Source organism: Camelina sativa, chromosome 7, assembly GCF_030686135.1.
Source record: "Camelina sativa cultivar CO46 ecotype springtype chromosome 7, ASM3068613v1".
NCBI classification, from domain to species: Eukaryota; Viridiplantae; Streptophyta; class Magnoliopsida; order Brassicales; family Brassicaceae; genus Camelina; species Camelina sativa.
Window position 1 is genome coordinate 32,847,977 of NC_141886.1, and position 17,023 is coordinate 32,864,999.

At 40.7% G+C, this 17,023-nt stretch overlaps 2 protein-coding genes and 1 non-coding gene across 6 annotated transcripts; all 3 read left to right on the forward strand.

The window, feature by feature from the left end:
- Positions 1-1,903: 1,903 nt before the first annotated feature.
- Positions 1,904-2,066, forward strand: LOC147941955 (U12 minor spliceosomal RNA). The gene has a single exon (XR_015562982.1). It is a non-coding gene; the product is annotated as a U12 minor spliceosomal RNA (small nuclear RNA).
- A 334-nt stretch (positions 2,067-2,400) lies between these two features.
- Positions 2,401-6,335, forward strand: LOC104703726 (putative disease resistance protein At1g61190). Its single transcript, XM_019228086.2, has 2 exons — positions 2,401-5,965; positions 6,068-6,335. The coding sequence occupies exons 1-2, from the start codon at positions 3,299-3,301 to the stop codon at positions 6,086-6,088; spliced, it is 2,688 nt and encodes an 895-aa protein (XP_019083631.2). The 5' UTR covers positions 2,401-3,298; the 3' UTR covers positions 6,089-6,335.
- A 1,140-nt stretch (positions 6,336-7,475) lies between these two features.
- On the forward strand, positions 7,476-16,875 carry LOC104703725 (disease resistance protein UNI-like). Of its 4 annotated transcripts, XM_087460048.1 has the most exons (4): positions 7,476-7,624; positions 8,292-9,861; positions 15,449-16,408; positions 16,663-16,875. In XM_087460048.1, the coding sequence occupies exons 2-3, from the start codon at positions 8,339-8,341 to the stop codon at positions 15,519-15,521; spliced, it is 1,596 nt and encodes a 531-aa protein (XP_087316174.1). In that variant the 5' UTR covers positions 7,476-7,624; positions 8,292-8,338; the 3' UTR covers positions 15,522-16,408; positions 16,663-16,875. The 4 variants fall into 4 exon arrangements, with proteins under 4 accessions (XP_087316174.1, XP_087316173.1, XP_087316172.1 ...); XM_087460047.1 differs by having other exon boundaries at positions 8,292-16,408; XM_087460046.1 differs by lacking the exon at positions 7,476-7,624 and having other exon boundaries at positions 8,093-9,861.
- Positions 16,876-17,023: the final 148 nt, after the last annotated feature.

The following is a 17,023-nucleotide window of genomic DNA, read 5'->3' on the forward strand; positions in this document are numbered from 1 at the left end:
CACAATTTTTTTTTGTAGATCCATTTTTTCTTCATGTTATCAATGTTTTGGAGTTCTTGTGTTTATTTTTAAGTGACATGAAAATTGGAAAGTGCAAACGCGTGAAAAACTCTACTGCAACGCTCTTTTTCTATTTGTTTTTTAGATTTTGTTGCTTTTACTATATATCCTATTTTCTGTGATTCTGTCACCATAAAGTTTTTAATTTGTTTGGTTAAAAAGATAATATTGTTGGTCGGTCAACCAAATCAGCTTGAGACAGGGATTTTTTCCATATATATGTTTTATTTTCTTTCGTAATATAATTAAAAAGAGTACGTCTTACCAAGCTTAGCTAGTGTTAACTCGCTTGTATGATATTCTAATAGAGTATGAGGCGAAATTTCTTATTTTGGTTTAATACAATACTTCCAGTCATGTTGTCTAATGTGTCGCAACAACGACAAAAATGAAACGATCTTTGTTAGCACTCATCTAGTAAACCACAAACTAAAATCTGTTATACCTTGTATATCCCGTATATGTATGTGCATGCAGCATGCATAACGCGCAACCTTATATAAGATAAGATATTATAGACCCAATTGATCATGAAACCACAGCATAAAACTTGGGTTGGTTTTAGTCTGAAAAAGCTGTAAATGGTTGCTCCACAAAGCTCAGACATCACTGAATCAGAGAGTCTTCGCCTAGAAATTTCGTAGAAACCGCGAAAGAACAAAACGACAACGTTTATCAACTGTTTTCTAGTGATGGGTAACCGTCATTTTCGTCCAACGGTATAGAGTTAGACTGTGAGTCTTTCTTCAACCCCCGGGTTTCACTCACATTAACGCGCCAACCATTCGCGAGTTGGATTATTCAGAAGAACAAAAACTTCACGTGTCGTTCAACAAGCCTCTGTCCAGGCGTCACGCGCTAGAGTCTGCGGATATGGATGGTGCCATCTAGTTCCGGTAATTTCTCGAGTATCACAACGGTTTTAAGGAGAATCTATATATGAAGATACGTTACTTGTGCACCGGCCAGAGCTTACAAGATACGACACGTGTCGCTTCAGAAGACGTTGAATAATATGGACGTCGTAGATATGATCTTCTCGGTTCTTCTTTTAGTTTTTTCTTTTGGTTCGACTGAGGAGATAATGTGAATGGATAAAATAGGTATGTAAAGAGACAAAATATAATAAATGTTTGATACATACTAATCTTTGACTGTTTATATTATTAAAAAATATTGAAGGAGATGATAAATTAATTAAGCAAAGCATACGACAATATATTCGGTAGATACAATGACTTACCAACTAAATTATCCTAATTAAACGTGTGTTTGCTATAGTCAAATACGCGTACGAGGTAGTTTAATCAGTACTTTAGTACTTTGCTCAAAAGTATGGCTTTTGTGTTATTGTCATTCATTTGATTCCAATATGTAAATAGATGCAAGATCTACGATTGTCATAGTCTAGGTGAGTTTTTTTCGAGTGTTTATCACCAGTGCCCTGTAGACTAATTAGTGAGGTCACAAAAGTTTCATCGGATGTATTACAACCGTTTGATCGAAATGGTCTAAAGTCACAAACGTTTGAAGGGAAACCACACAAGCGTATATATTAGCTAACCTAATGCAAAGTTGAACCACACAAGCGCCCGTACCATAACAGTGTCCAGTCGAATCAGAAAAGCCCATAAAGCTCGACAAACGATTTTGTTTATAGTTTGGTCTTTTTAAGGCTCCTTTGCTTCAACAATAGTGGGCTTCTCTTTCAACATGGGCCCATTTTTTCATACCAGGCTATAACTTAATATTAAGAGTATTTTTTGTCCCACATCGGAACCATAAGCTATGTAAGACCTAGCTAAGCAACTATAAGATAGTGATGGAGAACTACTGTTAAAACTTGCCTTAAACTAATGAGTAAGGAAAACAAAGCGGTCGGTGAGAACCGGTCGCAGCGCTAACGTAAAACATAAAAGTTGCGCAAGAATTTATGGAGGGGTTATAGGCTGGCCGATGTGTTGACGCTGCTTACTTTTGCAGAACTCACCTCGTGCGGGCCTCCCTACACCCATCCCCTAATCTTTAGTTCCCAAATTTTGACTCGATTTGTGATTGTGTTGACGATGCTTAATATTTTCGACAAGTTCATTTATAGCAAATATAAGCCAATTAAAGCGATAAGGTTAATTTTGATTAGCTTATTGTGGATTCTAGAGTTTTCTCACTTCTGGGACCTTTTCCCTGAATATTTGCAAATTTCGTCCTTGGAATTGGTAATTTATTGAAAACACACATTATTAATTTATTTTGCTTCGGACCCTCAACGATTTTGCTGTGATTTCTCATCCAAAAAAAGATATTGCAGGATTCGGACATTAGTAAACCTAGTGGTTTATGATTTTGTAGGATCCATTTCGATTGTTGTTTGTTTCCACTGTGATCTTGTTGATTTGGGGGTATGCACCAGATATGTTCTTACGAATCCATAGGCATTGGCTACTACCCAAACAGGGCCTTGACGATGCCGTTGTATTTGATAGCGACTCTGTCGTTTGTTTTGGGGTATTATTTTGGTCTCTCAACTTCATGTCTACTTCAATCTGTTTCTTGAAATCGTTTAAAATCTAGCAATGTTTAAAATCTTCGGAGGTTGGTTACCTCAATGTTCATCTGATGATAGACAAAGCCAATTGATCAAATCTCTGATATTACAAGAGTTAAACGTTTTTTTTTGTTATGTTCGATTCAAGTCATGCCAAGTGATGGCCTTTATTCAAATTTCATTGAGGTAAGTAAAAAGACCATGCCTTTCTTCAAAAGCCATTCGATTTATCATCATTCTCATTCTCTTCTGCTTGAGTTATAATTTTATTTTTCCCAAAGTTTGCTCTAGTTTAACATGAGATATGCACCATTTTTTCCAAAACTGATATTGATCTATCTTCAATAATGGGTCACATAATAGAATAATGATGTGCCGATCAATTCAAATGCGTTCAAAAAGTGTTAATACATTGTTTCATCACTCTACTGTGGGTCCAGAAAGAAACAATTTTTTTTTTTACCCTATAGTCTATACTAAAATGAAATACAGTTGTCATTTTGAAAAGTCATTGGATGCTAATATTTTGAAAAGTCATTGGATGCTAAAAGTCATTGAAAAGTCATTGGATGCTAATATTAACCAATTCGTATTGATGGAGCAAGATGTTATCTCCAATATTTTTCACCTAAAACACTTCTTGTTGAGCTTCAGCTTTAGCTTCGTTGTTGCTTACTGAAAATTTCTCTCAATATGGGAAATATTGTGTCTTTCCAATGTTCTGGTGTTGAAGTACTGGATCGTATCATTGGATGTTTATGTGATAAAGGTTATATTCGAACCCTTAAGGAGAATCTCAGGGCTCTGGAGAGGGAAATGGAAGATCTCAGAGCAAAAAAAGATGAGGTGCAGAACAAGGTAGTGAGAGAGGAGACACGCCATAAACAAAAGCGTAAAGCTGTCCAGGTATGGCTTACCCGTGTTGAGAGCATCGACACAGAATTTAATAATGTGCTTAGTGCTAGTCCCGTTCAGCTTCAAAAGTTGTTTTTCTGTGGTTTATGTTCTAAAAATGTATGTTCGAGCTACAATTATGGGAAAACCGTATTCTTGTTGCTCGAAGAGGTTAGGAAACTCAACTCGGAGGGTAATTTTGAAGAGGTTGTTGAGCCAGCTCCGACATCTGAAATGGTGGAAAGGCCTACTCAGCCTACGATTGGTCAAGATAGAATGCTGGAGAAGGCATGGAAACGCCTTATGGAAGACAATGTCGGAATCATGGGTCTGCACGGTATGGGTGGTGTAGGCAAAACTACACTCTTCAAGAAAATCTACAATAAGTTCTCTGAAATAGCTGGTACGTTCAACGTTGTGATCTGGATCGTGGTGTCTCAAGGCGCAACGATATCAAAGCTTCAAGAAGATATTGCAGATAAACTACACCTTTGTAGCGACGAGTGGAAGAACAAAAGTGAAAGTGATAAGGCCGCTGATATATACGACGATTTAAAAAGGAAGAGATTTGCTTTGATGCTTGATGATATATGGGAGGAGGTGGATTTAGAAGCCATTGGTGTTCCCTTTCCGACAGAAGAGAATAAATGCAAAGTAGCATTCACCACTCGTTCTCAGGAAGTATGTGGGCGGATGGGGGATCATGACGCAATGGAAATCAAATGTTTGGAACGAGATGAAGCATGGGAATTGTTTAAAAGCAAAGTCGGAGACAATACATTAAGTAGAGATCCAGGCATTGTCAAGCTAGCAAGAAGGGTTGCTGATAAGTGTCGTGGTCTGCCACTAGCGCTTAAGGTAATTGGTAAGGCAATGTCATCTAAAACTACAGTACGAGAATGGGAGCATGCAATGGATGTTTTGACAAGATCCGCTGCAGAGTTTTCTTCTGACATGGAAAATAAAATTCTTTCAATTCTGAAGTTCAGCTATGATAGCTTGGGGGATGAACAAATCCAGTCTTGTTTCTTGTATTGTGCTCTGTTTCCAGAAGATGAATTGATAGATGTTGATGACTTGATACACTTATGGATATGCGAGGGATTCCTGGGGGAATACCAAGTTATAAAAGAAGTGTATAATAAGGGTTATGCTATGCTTCGTACCCTTCTCCGTGCAAATTTGCTCACAGAGAGTGGCACAGAATCTGTTGTGATGCATGACGTGCTTCGGGAAATGGCTCTGTGGATTGCATCCGATTTTGGGAAACAAAAAGAGAATTTTGTTGTGCAAGCAAACGTCGGATTAGTTGAAATACCACAAGTCAAGGATTGGGGAGCTGTGAGAAGGATGTCATTAATGAAGAATAAGATTAAAGAGATAACATGCAGCAGTTCCAAGTGTTCTCAACTTACAACTCTGTTCCTTCAAAAGAATCAGTTGAAGAATCAATCAGGTGAGTTCATACGGTCTATGAAAAAGCTAGTTGTTTTGGATTTGTCGAAGAATTCCAACTTGAGTGAACTTCCAGAGCAGATATCAGAGCTGGACTCCTTGCAGTATCTTGACTTGTCTTATACAAGTATAGAGAAACTGCCGGTTGGTCTCCAAGAGCTGAAAAAGCTAACTCACCTGATTTTACATGCTACAAGGAAACTTCGTAGTATCAGTGGGATATCAAGGTTGGTGAGTTTAAGAGTGTTGAGTCTGTTTGGATCTAGTGTTCATGGAGATGTTAGTGTATTAATGGAGCTGCAGCTCTTGGAGAAACTACAAGTTCTAATGATAACGGTATCGGAGGAGTTAAGTTTGGAGCATATATTATTAGGGGATCAAATCAAAAGGTTGGCAAACTGCATAACATATCTGGAGATTATCGATTTTCAAGAAAAGCCACTCGATTTATCATCCTTGCCGAGTATGGAGAATCTTAATGAGCTCATTGTGGTCAGTAGTCATGTCGTGGAGATTTATACAGATATAAAATGCAGAGAAAGCGAGACAGACTCGTCTCACGAACGCAATCCGAAAATTCCATGCTTTACCAACCTCTGCAACGTGCGTATAGGCAACTGCCATAGCATTAAGGATCTGACTTGGCTATTGTTTGCTCCAAATCTTACTGTTCTATACATTGAAGATTTAAGAGAAGTGGAAGAAGTTATAAACAAAGAGAAAGCAACCGATCTTACAGGTATTACCCCATTTCAGAAACTACAAATCTTAGATGTGGATGATTTGCCGAAGCTGGAGAGTATCTACCGGAGTCCTCTCCCCTTTCCATTTTTGAGGCGCATAAGTGTATGGGTCTGTCCAAAGCTGAGAAAGTTTCCCTTAAATGCTACAAGTGCTCCACGACTTGAGGAATTTGAAATATATACGGAACGGAAGGATCCAGTACATGAAAATGACCTTGAATGGGAGGACGAAGATACAAAAAATCGTTTCTTGCCTTCAATCCGTGGGGTAATCATTACTCGTCATTCTCTTCTGCTAGATTTACAATTTTGTTTTTCTCCCTATTTCTTTCTAGTTTGCTCATTGTTTCACTTTATTTTTCTTCTTTAGCTGCTGCGGAAGAAGGTCTAAAAAATCCATTACTCAGGATTGGGATTCCTCACTTTCTGAAATCAGAATCCACGCTCTTCTTCTTCTTAGTACTTTCTCTGTTCTTGTGGTGTGTGTGTTGTGCATTTGGATTGTATAATTGATTTTGCTTTGCATTTGGATTATATTTGTGGAGTGTGTTGTGGACCTGTGGTTGTTCACTTGGATTGCGGTTTTCATTTTCCAATTGCTATTCCTCAAGTCATCAAATTGATGATTTGAAAATGTATCTCCTTGCTCTCGGATAAGTCTAGGTTTTTGTTCAAAATCTGTGTGTTCAAGCTACAAATATGGGGGTAAATTTGACGAGGTTGCTCAGCCGCCTCCAAGATCTGAAGTTGAGGAGAGGCCTACTCAGCCTACGGTTGGTCAGGAAGAACTGCTCGAGAAGGCATAGAACCGCCTTATGGAAGATGGAGTCGGAATCATGGGTCTTCACGGTATGGGTGGTGTAGGCAAAACTACCCTTTTCAAGAAAATCCACAATAAGTTTACTGAAATAGTTGGTACGTTTGATGTTGTGATCTGGATAGTGGTGTCTCAAGGCGCAAAGATTTCAAAGCTTCAAGAAGATATTGCTCAAAAGCTACATCTTTGTAGCGACGAGTGGAAAAACAAAAATACAAGTGATAAGGCTGCTGATATACACAAAGTTTTAAAGAGGAAGAGATTTGTTTTTATGCTAGATGACATATGGGAAAAAGTGGATTTAGAAGCCATTGGAGTTCCTGATCCAACCAGAGATATTGGACGCAAAGTAGCGTTAATTTTTCGCAAAAATAAGCCAGTTTAAAGGTATCTATTTTAAAGCAATAAGGTTAATTTTGATTAGCTTATTCTGGATTCGAGATTTTTCTCCGTTCTGGGATATACTCGCCGAATATTTGCAATTTTCGTCCTCGGAATTGGTAATTTATTGAAAAAAACACATCACTAACTTTTTTTTGTTTCCGACCCTCAAACGATTTTGCTGCGATTTCTCATCCAAAAAAATTGCAGGATTCAGACATTCGATCGTTGTTTCCACTGTGATCTTGTTAATTTAGGGTATGTGCCAGACATTCCTCAATACTACCCAGACACGTACTGGGCCTTGGCGATGCCGTTGTGTTTGATGGTGACTCTGTTGTTTGTTTTGGGGTTTTACATTGGTCTCAACTTCATGTCTACTTCAACCTCAACCTCTTTCAATACTTTGTTTGGTGAGCCATCTGACTCATTTTTCACTTTTGTTGTATGTTTGTGAAAAATTGTTTCTTGACATTGTAATAGGTAGGTATAAGCTAGCAATGTTTTAAATCTTAGGGGAGTTTGGTTGCGATGGTGACTTTCTTTGGCTATTTTTTTTTGTTTTTGCTGGTTATGACAGATGAGTACAGCAGAGAAGATGGAGATTTTGTTCATCTGATGACAGAAAGAGGAAGACAAAGCCAATTGTTATTACAAGTGTTAAACGTTTTTTTTTTATGTTCGATTCAAGTCATGCCAAGTGATGGCCTTTGTTCAAATTTCGTTGAGGTAAGTAAAACCAGGCTCTGGTTCAGAGAGAAAGAGAATTGTGTATTTTGAGTATTATTTAGGGTATGTTACTTTTTCTTTAAGGATGTCTTCAATGGAAAATGAGATTGAAGGTTGCTGAGTTTAAGAATGTTGAGTCTGCTAAAGTCAGAATGTTATCTTATTGAAGGAGGAGAAGCAGCTCTTGAAGAATCTACAAGATCTAACTTATCGACCGAGTTAAGTTTGGAGCAAAAGTATTAGGGGATCAAAAGGTTGGCGAACTTAATCTGTAAGTCGTTGTATTGACGGGTTTCTTCAAATGCCATTCCAGTCGTTACTTTGAAAAGTCATGAGATGTCAGATACTAATTTGTATGGACTCTAGCTGACCATAAAAAGTAAGAATAATCAAAGTCCTCCACATGGAAACCGAGTGGTCTGCAAATCAACGACGCCAATGTCTTTTTCTATCTTCTATCTTAATTTTCTTTGATAATCTCCTAACCATTCGTATTGGACCTAGATGTTATCTCTAATATTTTTCACCTAAAACACTTGTTGAGCTTCAGCTTTTAGCTTCGTTGTTTGCTTACTGAAATTTTTTCTCAACATGGGAAATATTGTGTCTTGCCAATGTTCTGGTGTTGAAGTACTGGATCGTATCATTGGATGTTTATGTGATAAAGGTTATATTCGAAGCCTTAAGGAGAATCTCAGGGATTTGGAGAGGGAAATGGAAGATCTCAGAGCAATAAAAGATGAGGTGCAGAACAAAGTAGCGAGAGAAGAGGCACGCCATAAACAAAAGCGTAAAGCTGTCCAGGTATGGCTTAGCCGTGTTGAGAGCATCGACACACGATTAAATAATGTGCTTAGTGATAGTCCCGTTCAGCTTCAAAAGTTGTGTTTCTGTGGTTTATGTTCAAAAAATGTATGTGCGAGCTATAATTATGGGAAAAGGGTAATCTTGTTGCTGGAAGAGGTTAGGAAACTCAACTCGGAGGGTAATTTTGAAGAGGTTGTTGAGCCAGCTCCGACATCTGAAATGGTGGAAAGGCCTACTCAGCCTACGGTTGGTCAAGATAGAATGCTGGAGAAGGCGTGGAAACGCCTTATGGAAGACGAAGTCGGAATCATGGGTATGCACGGTATGGGTGGTGTAGGAAAAACTACCCTTTTCAAGAAAATCTACAATAAGTTCTCTGAAATAGCTGGTAGGTTTGACGTTGTGATCTGGATCGTGGTGTCTCAAGGCGCAACGATTTCAAAGATTCAAAAAGATATTGCAGCAAAACTACACCTTTGTAACGACGAGTGGAAGAAAAAAGATGAAAGTGATAAGGCTGCTGATATATACGACGATTTAAAGAGGAAGAGATTTGTTTTGATGCTGGATGATATATGGGAGGAGGTGGATTTAGAAGCCATTGGTGTTCCCTTTCCCACAGAAGAGAATAAATGCAAAGTAGCATTCACCACTCGTTCTCAGGAAGTATGTGGGCGGATGGGGGATCATGACGCAATGGAAATCAAATGCTTGGAACGAGATGAAGCATGGGAATTGTTTAAAAGCAAAGTCGGAGACAATACATTAAGTAGATATCCAGGCATTGTCAAGCTAGCAAGAAGGGTTGCTGATAAGTGTCGTGGTCTGCCACTAGCGCTTAATGTCATTGGTAAGGCAATGTCATCTAAAACTATGGTACGAGAATGGGAGCATGCAATGGATGTTTTGACAAGATCCGCTGCAGAGTTTTCTTCTGACATGGAAAATAAAATTCTTGCAGTTCTGAAGTTCAGCTATGATAGCTTGGGGGATGAACAAATCCAGTCGTGTTTCTTGTATTGTGCTCTGTTTCCAGAGGATGAAACGGTACATGTTGAGGATTTGATACAATTATGGATATGCGAGGGATTCCTGGGGGGATACCAAGTTATAAAAGAAGTATATAATAAGGGTTATGCAATGCTTCGTACCCTTATCCGTGCAAATTTGCTGACAGAGTTTAGTACCGGACATGTTGTAATGCATGACGTGGTTCGCCAAATGGCTCTGTGGATTGCATCCGGTTTCGGGAACCAGAAAGAGACATTTGTTGTGCAAGCAAACGTCGGACTAGTTGAAATACCAAAAGTCAAGGATTGGGGAGCAGTGAGAAGGATGTCATTAATGAAGAATAAGATTGTAGAGATACCATGCAGCAGTTCCAAGTGTTCTGAACTTACAACTCTCTTCCTTCAAGAGAATCAATTGAAGTCAAGAATCTTGAAGGATCTTTTCCTTCAAGAGAATCAATTGAAGAATCTGAGAGAGAGTTTTAGGCGATTGACGATCTCTTCGTAAACCGCCGCCGGAGTTCGGCCTCACGCCGTTAGCCGAGAATTCCCCTTTCTCCCTCCTCTTTCCTTTCTTGTTTCGCTTTTCTTTGTTCTCCTTAAAGATGGTGGATCCCCCAGATCCACGAGTTCCTCCTAGTTCTACATTGCCCTCAGCCTTAGATCCAGATCTACCTTCTTGTTCAGATCCAGATCTACCTACTAGCTCAGATACGGTTCCTCCTCAGCTACCCTCGCTTTCGGGCCCGAACTCGCAACATCTCCCCAACTCCTCCTCCACCCAGACTCAAGCAGAACGTTTCAAGGCCTCATTAAGAAACCTCAAGAAGATTGACTCGCCGGTAACGATGGAAGATGGAATTCCGGTGGTTCAAGCTCCTGCCTCGATCTTACTCAAGACCGCAGATCAATGGAAGGGTCACATTGTGGCAAACTTTCATGGTCTGATTCCTCCCTCGGCAAAAATATACTCAGATCTCAACCCCGTTTGGGGAAAATATGGAAACATCACCATTCGTCAGGTTTCGGATACCTCGTGCCTTATATTGATTCCCTGTGTGAAGACTAGGGATTGGGTCTTACAGGTAGGATATTGGCAAGCTGGGAACTGTGCATTCCATGTCTATCCGTGGTCGATTGATGCCTCCCTTCAGGTACAGGAACTCTCTACGGTGCCAACTTGGGCAGTGTTACACAATGTCCCGCCTCAAATGTATTCGTTCTCAGGAATAAGCGTAATCGCAAGTGCTATTGGAGAGCCTTTGCACACCGAGAAATCGAGGCTGGATCCTTATTATCTTGGTAACACCAAAGTAAAGGTGGAAATCTCGCTTGATAAGTCACCTCCTACAACGATCATTGTTAGAGACGAGCTCATGAATTCTGTCAAAGTTCACGTATCTTACCCACGCTTGCCTCCGAAGCTCTGTAATTGTAACAGGTTTGGACACTTGTTGAACAGATGTCCCAAGCCTCTTATGAAGAAGAAGGCTGTGATGGATCGTAAGAGTGGTTTTTCGGCTGGTGGAACTGCAACAACTGACACGACAATCCCACTGGGTTCGGGGACAGAGACTATCACGGAACCAGAGAAGTTGGAGTCTGAAGGAAAGGCTGCCTCAGTGCCTTCCCCTGTTAAGCCCCCAGATCATCCCCGCGCCCTGGAGATGGGAGGTTCTTCTAGCGGGTCAGTGAAGGGGAGAAGTCGTAGTACTCCTCCGGTACAGAGAGCTGAGAGATCTGCAAGGTTTGAATCTGTATCGGGTCCTACTCCGGATATAGTTGCGGGTTGGTTGAAGGAGTTGGAATCAGAGAAGATTTTGACCTTGAAGGATCAAATTCAGGAACCGCCTTTTGAGAATCATCAAGCGGTTTTGCCACTACAGAATCAGTGGGTTGAAGTTGGTTCTAAGAGAAAGAATAAGGGTAAGAAGACGCAGAGTGTTGCAGACACGCCCGTTGGGTTCCCGGGGGCGTTGAGTGCTCGGAAGTTTGCTAAAATGGAGACTAAGAAGCAATTTGGGTCTCAGAGAGGTGAGGATAAGCTTCAGTTTAGGAAGCCGTGTCCAGAGAAGTACAGGATTTCTCCTCCTGCATCAGATTCTCAGCCTAATCGGGGTAGTTCCCCGGTTAGTGACTGCTAATCCTTGAAAGAGCATAGCTCTACCTTCACTTTTGGGTTATAGATGACGAAGGTTTTTTGTTGGAATATAAGAGGTTTAAACAGCTTCTCGAGACAACGCTTTGTTAGAAGTTGGATGTCTAAAAATAAACCAGTTCTGGGTAGTCTTTTGGAGACGCATGTCTCGGAGGAGAATGCGGATCAAATTTTTCGGGCTTCCTTTCCAGGGTGGAGAGGAGATTATAACTACCAGTTTGCGGAGAATGGCAGAATTTGGGTGGTCTGGGACCCATCGGTGTCTGTCATTTGTTATTACAAGTCAGCTCAGGTTATGTTATGCGGAGTCTTCATTCCGGAATCGAAAGAAAGTTTTGCAGTAGCTTTTGTATATGGTTATAACACCTTGCTTCAGAGACGGGACCTCTGGGAAGATATCACAACAATAGCTAGTAACTCTCCTGCCAAGGATTTTCCTCTGATGATTATGGGAGATTTCAACCAGATCTTAACAGCTAATGAGCACTATTCTCTACTTCCCCATCCTCTGCCTCTAGCGGGTATGTCGGAGTTCGGTCGATGTCTCGAGGATAATGGTTTGTCAGACTTGTCGAGTCGAGGAGCCTTTTATACGTGGAAGAATAACCAACCCGATGATCCAGTGTTGAGGAAGTTAGACAGGGTTTTGGTGAGTGATAAGTATAAAGACTCTTTCCCGGAAGCTATAGTCAGTTTTGATCCCCCGGGAGATTCAGATCATTCTCCTGCTTTGGTGTATACATCCTCTCATATTCAGAATAGTAAGAAATCTTTCAAATATTTCTCCTTCCTGTCCACTCATCCAAGTTTCAAGGAGGTGATCGATGCAGCTTGGTCTGAGGAAATTGGGGTAGGCTCCGCTCTATTTATTTTGGCTCAGAGATTAAAGGTAGTTAAAGCAGCTTGTAAACAGTTGAACAGGGTTGGTTTTAGCAATATACAACAAAGAACCAAAGAAGCCTTGGATCACCTTGAGTCCATTCAAGCTGAGTTACTGAGATTGCCATCGGATACTCTTTTCAGAGAGGAGTTTGTAGCTCGACAGAAATGGAACTTCTTTGCAGCTGCTCAGGAATCTTTCTACAGACAGAAGTCTAGGGTGCGGTGGTTGGCTGAAGGGGATGCTAACACAACTTTCTTCTTCAAGTCAGTTATTGCTAATCAAGGTAGAAACTGCATCAAGTTCTTAAGAGGGGAGGATGGAGATTTGATTTTTAATCTGGATCAAATTAAGGATCTCCTTGTATCATACTATCAGAGACTCCTAGGCTCTGAAAACGCGGAAGTGCATCCCTTATCCGTAAGTGGGATTAGAGACCTGGTTTCCTTTAGGTGTTCTCCCGACTTGGCAGCTCAGTTGATGACCATTCCCTCGTTGGGTGATATAAGGCGTACTATCGTCTCAATGCCTAAGTCAAAAGCTCCGGGCCCTGATGGTTTCCCTGTGGAGTTTATATGGGAAGCATGGGATATAGTGGGGCGAGAGGTTGTGGAAGCTGTCCAAGTTTTTTTCACCTCCGGTCACCTCCCACGGTACTTCAATGCCACTGCCATTACTCTCATTCCAAAAGTTCAAGGAGCCGACTCCATTCCTTTGTTCAGACCGATATCCTGCTGTAATACTGTCTATAAGATTATAGCGAGGCTCCTCAAGACGAAATTGAAGCTCTTCATTGCGGATGCTGTACAAGGGAACCAAGTAGGGTTTGTTCAGGGTCGACATCTTTGTGAGAATGTCCTTCTGGCTTCTGAGCTAGTTCACAACTTTCATGAGGATGGTCCTACTACCAGAGGGTGTCTCCAGGTTGATCTTGCTAAAGCATATGATAATCTGGATTGGAAGTTCTTGCTTAATATTTTGGTGGCCATCGACCTCCCTCCTCAATTTATAGGGTGGCTCAAAGAGTGTTATACTAACCCCTCGTTCAGTATAGCTTTCAATGGTGAACTCATAGGATTCTTCCCAGGCAAAAAAGGACTTCGTCAAGGAGACCCTCTCTCGTCCCTGTTATTTGTTCTTGCAATGGATGTTCTTGCTAAGAAACTGGATAAAGGAACTCTCGATGGTCGTTTTGGACTGCATCCTCTCTGTCTAGCTCCTGTGATCACTCACTTGAGCTTTGCAGATGACATCTTAATTTTTTTCGACGGTCAGCAATCATCTTTGGACGGTATTCTGGAAATCCTTGAGGAATTCAGGATTGAATCAGGGTTGGGGATCAACAGGACTAAGACAGCGTTGTTTTTGGACGGTGGAGACTTTAACGCTAACCAGACAGTGGCCAACCGGGTTTAGCTCAAGGGTCCTTTCCAGTAAAGTATCTAGGGGTTCCTTTATCCACCAAAAAGATGTCCCCGCAAGACTACCAGCCTCTCTTAGATAAACTCATGGCAAGATTCAACTCCTGGACAGTTAAGCGTTTGTCCTTTGCGGGCAGGCTACAATTGATCCAGTCCATAATCTACTCTATTATCTCCTTTTGGGCATCAATATTCATTCTACCTAACTCGGTAATGGAGAAGATTGAGTCTCTGTGTAATGCATTCTTATGGAAAGGATCTCTAGACTCAGCAAGAGGAGCTAAAGTGTGTTGGGAGTCTGTATGTACTCCGAAGGTGTGTGGAGGTTTGGGTTTAAAACGTCTAGCCCACTGGAACAAGATTTTGGGACTTAAACTCATCTGGTTAATCTTCGCAAATGGTGGTTCCTTGTGGGTGTCTTGGGTGAGGAGACATTTAATTCGCAACCACTGTTTTTGGGAGCTAAGTAGACCAGTTACAGGAAGTTGGATCTGGAGGAGTCTCTGCAAGCTTCGACCCTTGGCTCGACCTTTCATCGTTTGCGAACTTGCTTCTGGTATAACTTGCAAGTTTTGGACTGATAACTGGACATCTCTAGGTCCTCTGATAGATATCACGGGTCCCTCTGGACCCAGAGTATCGGGGTTACCTGTCTCAGCGGTTGTTGCGGATGCTGTCTACCAAGGACAGTGGTGGATCTCCTTTTCTCGAAGTCGGAATCCCATCATTCAACTGCTACAAGCTTGCCTCCCGTCCCCTCCAATGACTACATCTATAGACGAAGTTACAGATGATCGGTTCCTTTGGAAAATAGGTCATGCTCCAGCTTCAGATGTCTTCTCAACTTCGGCTACTTGGGATTACATATACCCTGAGGGTATGAAAGTGGATTGGTATGAATCAGTGTGGATCAAAGGGAGAATTCCCAAACATTCTTTCATAGCATGGCTCAACGCAAGACACCGACTCCTCACAAGGGACAAGCTGATAAGGTGGGGGTTGTCAGTTCCCTCACACTGTCTCCTCTGCAGTAACCATGCCGAATCTCGTCAGCATCTGTTCTTCGATTGCTCCTACTCCGGTGAATTGTGGCAGTACTTTCTCGATAAAGCTCACTTATCCTCCCCATCATGTTTTGAGGATAGATTAAGGTGGTTAAAAAACCCTGCTAGGGACAGGAACATCGCTCAAATACTTCGCCTTGCCTTTCAAGCTTCGGTGTATCTTATATGGAGGGAACGTAACTCAAGACTTCACTCTGCTGTCTCAAAACCAGTATCGCTGTTGTTATTGGAAGTCAAGAACATTCTCAGATTCCACTTGGGACATCTCATACTCAAACAAAGGACTATCCCTCCGGCTCCCACTCTCTTGATCACTTGGTTTGGAGTGTTTCACTGATGATGTGGTATCTTATCTCTGTAACTTTCTCGGTGTAGGTGTTACTCGTTTCAGGAGGCATCGTTGTACGTTTCAGTCTCTTGGTTAATGAAAGTAAGGTTTTTTTTTTTAAAAAAAAAAAAAAAAAAAAAAAAAAAAAATTTGAAGAATCTGTCGGGTGAATTCATACGGTCTATGCAAAAGCTACTTGTTCTGGATCTATCAGGTAATGAAAACTTGAGTGAACTTCCAGAGCAGATATCAGAGCTGGACTCCTTGCAGTATCTTGACTTGTCTTATACAAGTATAGAGAAACTGCCGGTTGGTCTCCAAGAGCTGAAAAAGCTAACTCACCTGATTTTACATGCTACAAGGAAACTTCGTAGTATCAGTGGGATATCAAGGTTGGTGAGTTTAAGAGTGTTGAGTCTGTTTGGATCTAGTGTTCATGGAGATGTTAGTGTATTAATGGAGCTGCAGCTCTTGGAGAAACTACAAGTTCTAATGATAACGGTATCGGAGGAGTTAAGTTTGGAGCATATATTATTAGGGGATCAAATCAAAAGGTTGGCAAACTGCATAACATATCTGGAGATTATCGATTTTCAAGAAAAGCCACTCGATTTATCATCCTTGGAGAGTATTGAGAATCTTTGTAGGCTATTGGTGACAAGTAGCCATGTCTCGGATATTAATAATAATCCGACAATTCAATTATGCTTTACCAACATCTCAACAATGATAATAAGTGAGTGCCATAGCATGAAGGATCTCACTTGGATTTTGTTCGCTCCAAATCTTTGCATGCTAAGTATTGACGATTCAAGAGAAGTGGAAGAAATAATAAACAAAGAGAAAGCAACCGATCTTACAGGTATTACCCCATTTCTGAAACTAGAAGTCTTAGTTGTCAAAGATTTGTCGAAGCTGAAGAGTATCTACCGGAATCCTCTCCCCTTTCCATTTTTGAGGCGCATAGTTGTATTGGATTGCCCGAACCTGAGAAAGCTTCCCTTAAATGCTACAAGTGTCCCACAAGTTGATGAATTTGACATTGTAATGGAGGAAACTTAGCTTGAATGGGAGGACGAAGATACTAAAAATCGATTCTTGCCTTCATTTAATCGGGTAATTTAATGATTACTCTTCATTCTCTTATGCTTGTGTTATAACCTTCCTGTTACTATTTCAAGTTTGGTTCATTTGATCGGGTAATCATTGTTTTTGATCAAACTGAGTTATTTTTATTTTTATTTTATCCTCTGCAGAAAAAAAAAATATTTCTGCAAAAATGGATCGCATAATAGAATTTGTTGCGCTTCTCAATTTCAATGCTTTCCACAAAAGTGTTACTAACACATTCTTTCATTTTTTTTCCACAGGATTCGGACTTTTAAGTCTTATTTAAATCCAACTGGCTCCCTCAATCAGAGTATTTGTTTTCTTCTTTTGCAGCTGTTCGTTTAGGTCTAAAGATCCTTCATTCATGGATTGAGATTCTTTTGCAGTTGTATAATTTCCTTTGATCTGCATTCAGATCTTTCTCGAGTGTGCTGTATTGTTAAACATTTCTGCAATGTGTCTCTTATGTCAAATCCCCTAAACCATACCTCGTCTCTGAATATACTAAATAGAGTGCTTTGCTTCTATAAATAGGAATGAGAGCTCGTTTGTGAGACTCATCCTAAATAAGAGAGTTTTGGAGGTTTTCATCGGGCTAATTTGGTTAACAGAGAACTTCTG

Bases quoted from the DNA above. Each gene is read 5' to 3' on its own strand.
- LOC104703726 (XM_019228086.2), top strand. From the start codon at position 3,299: ATGGGAAATATTGTGTCTTTCCAATGTTCTGGTGTTGAAGTACTGGAT. The intron at 5,966-6,067 runs GTAATCATTACT...TTTCTTCTTTAG, and splicing joins TCTTGCCTTCAATCCGTGGG to CTGCTGCGGAAGAAGGTCTA.
- LOC104703725 (XM_087460045.1), top strand. From the start codon at position 8,216: ATGGGAAATATTGTGTCTTGCCAATGTTCTGGTGTTGAAGTACTGGAT.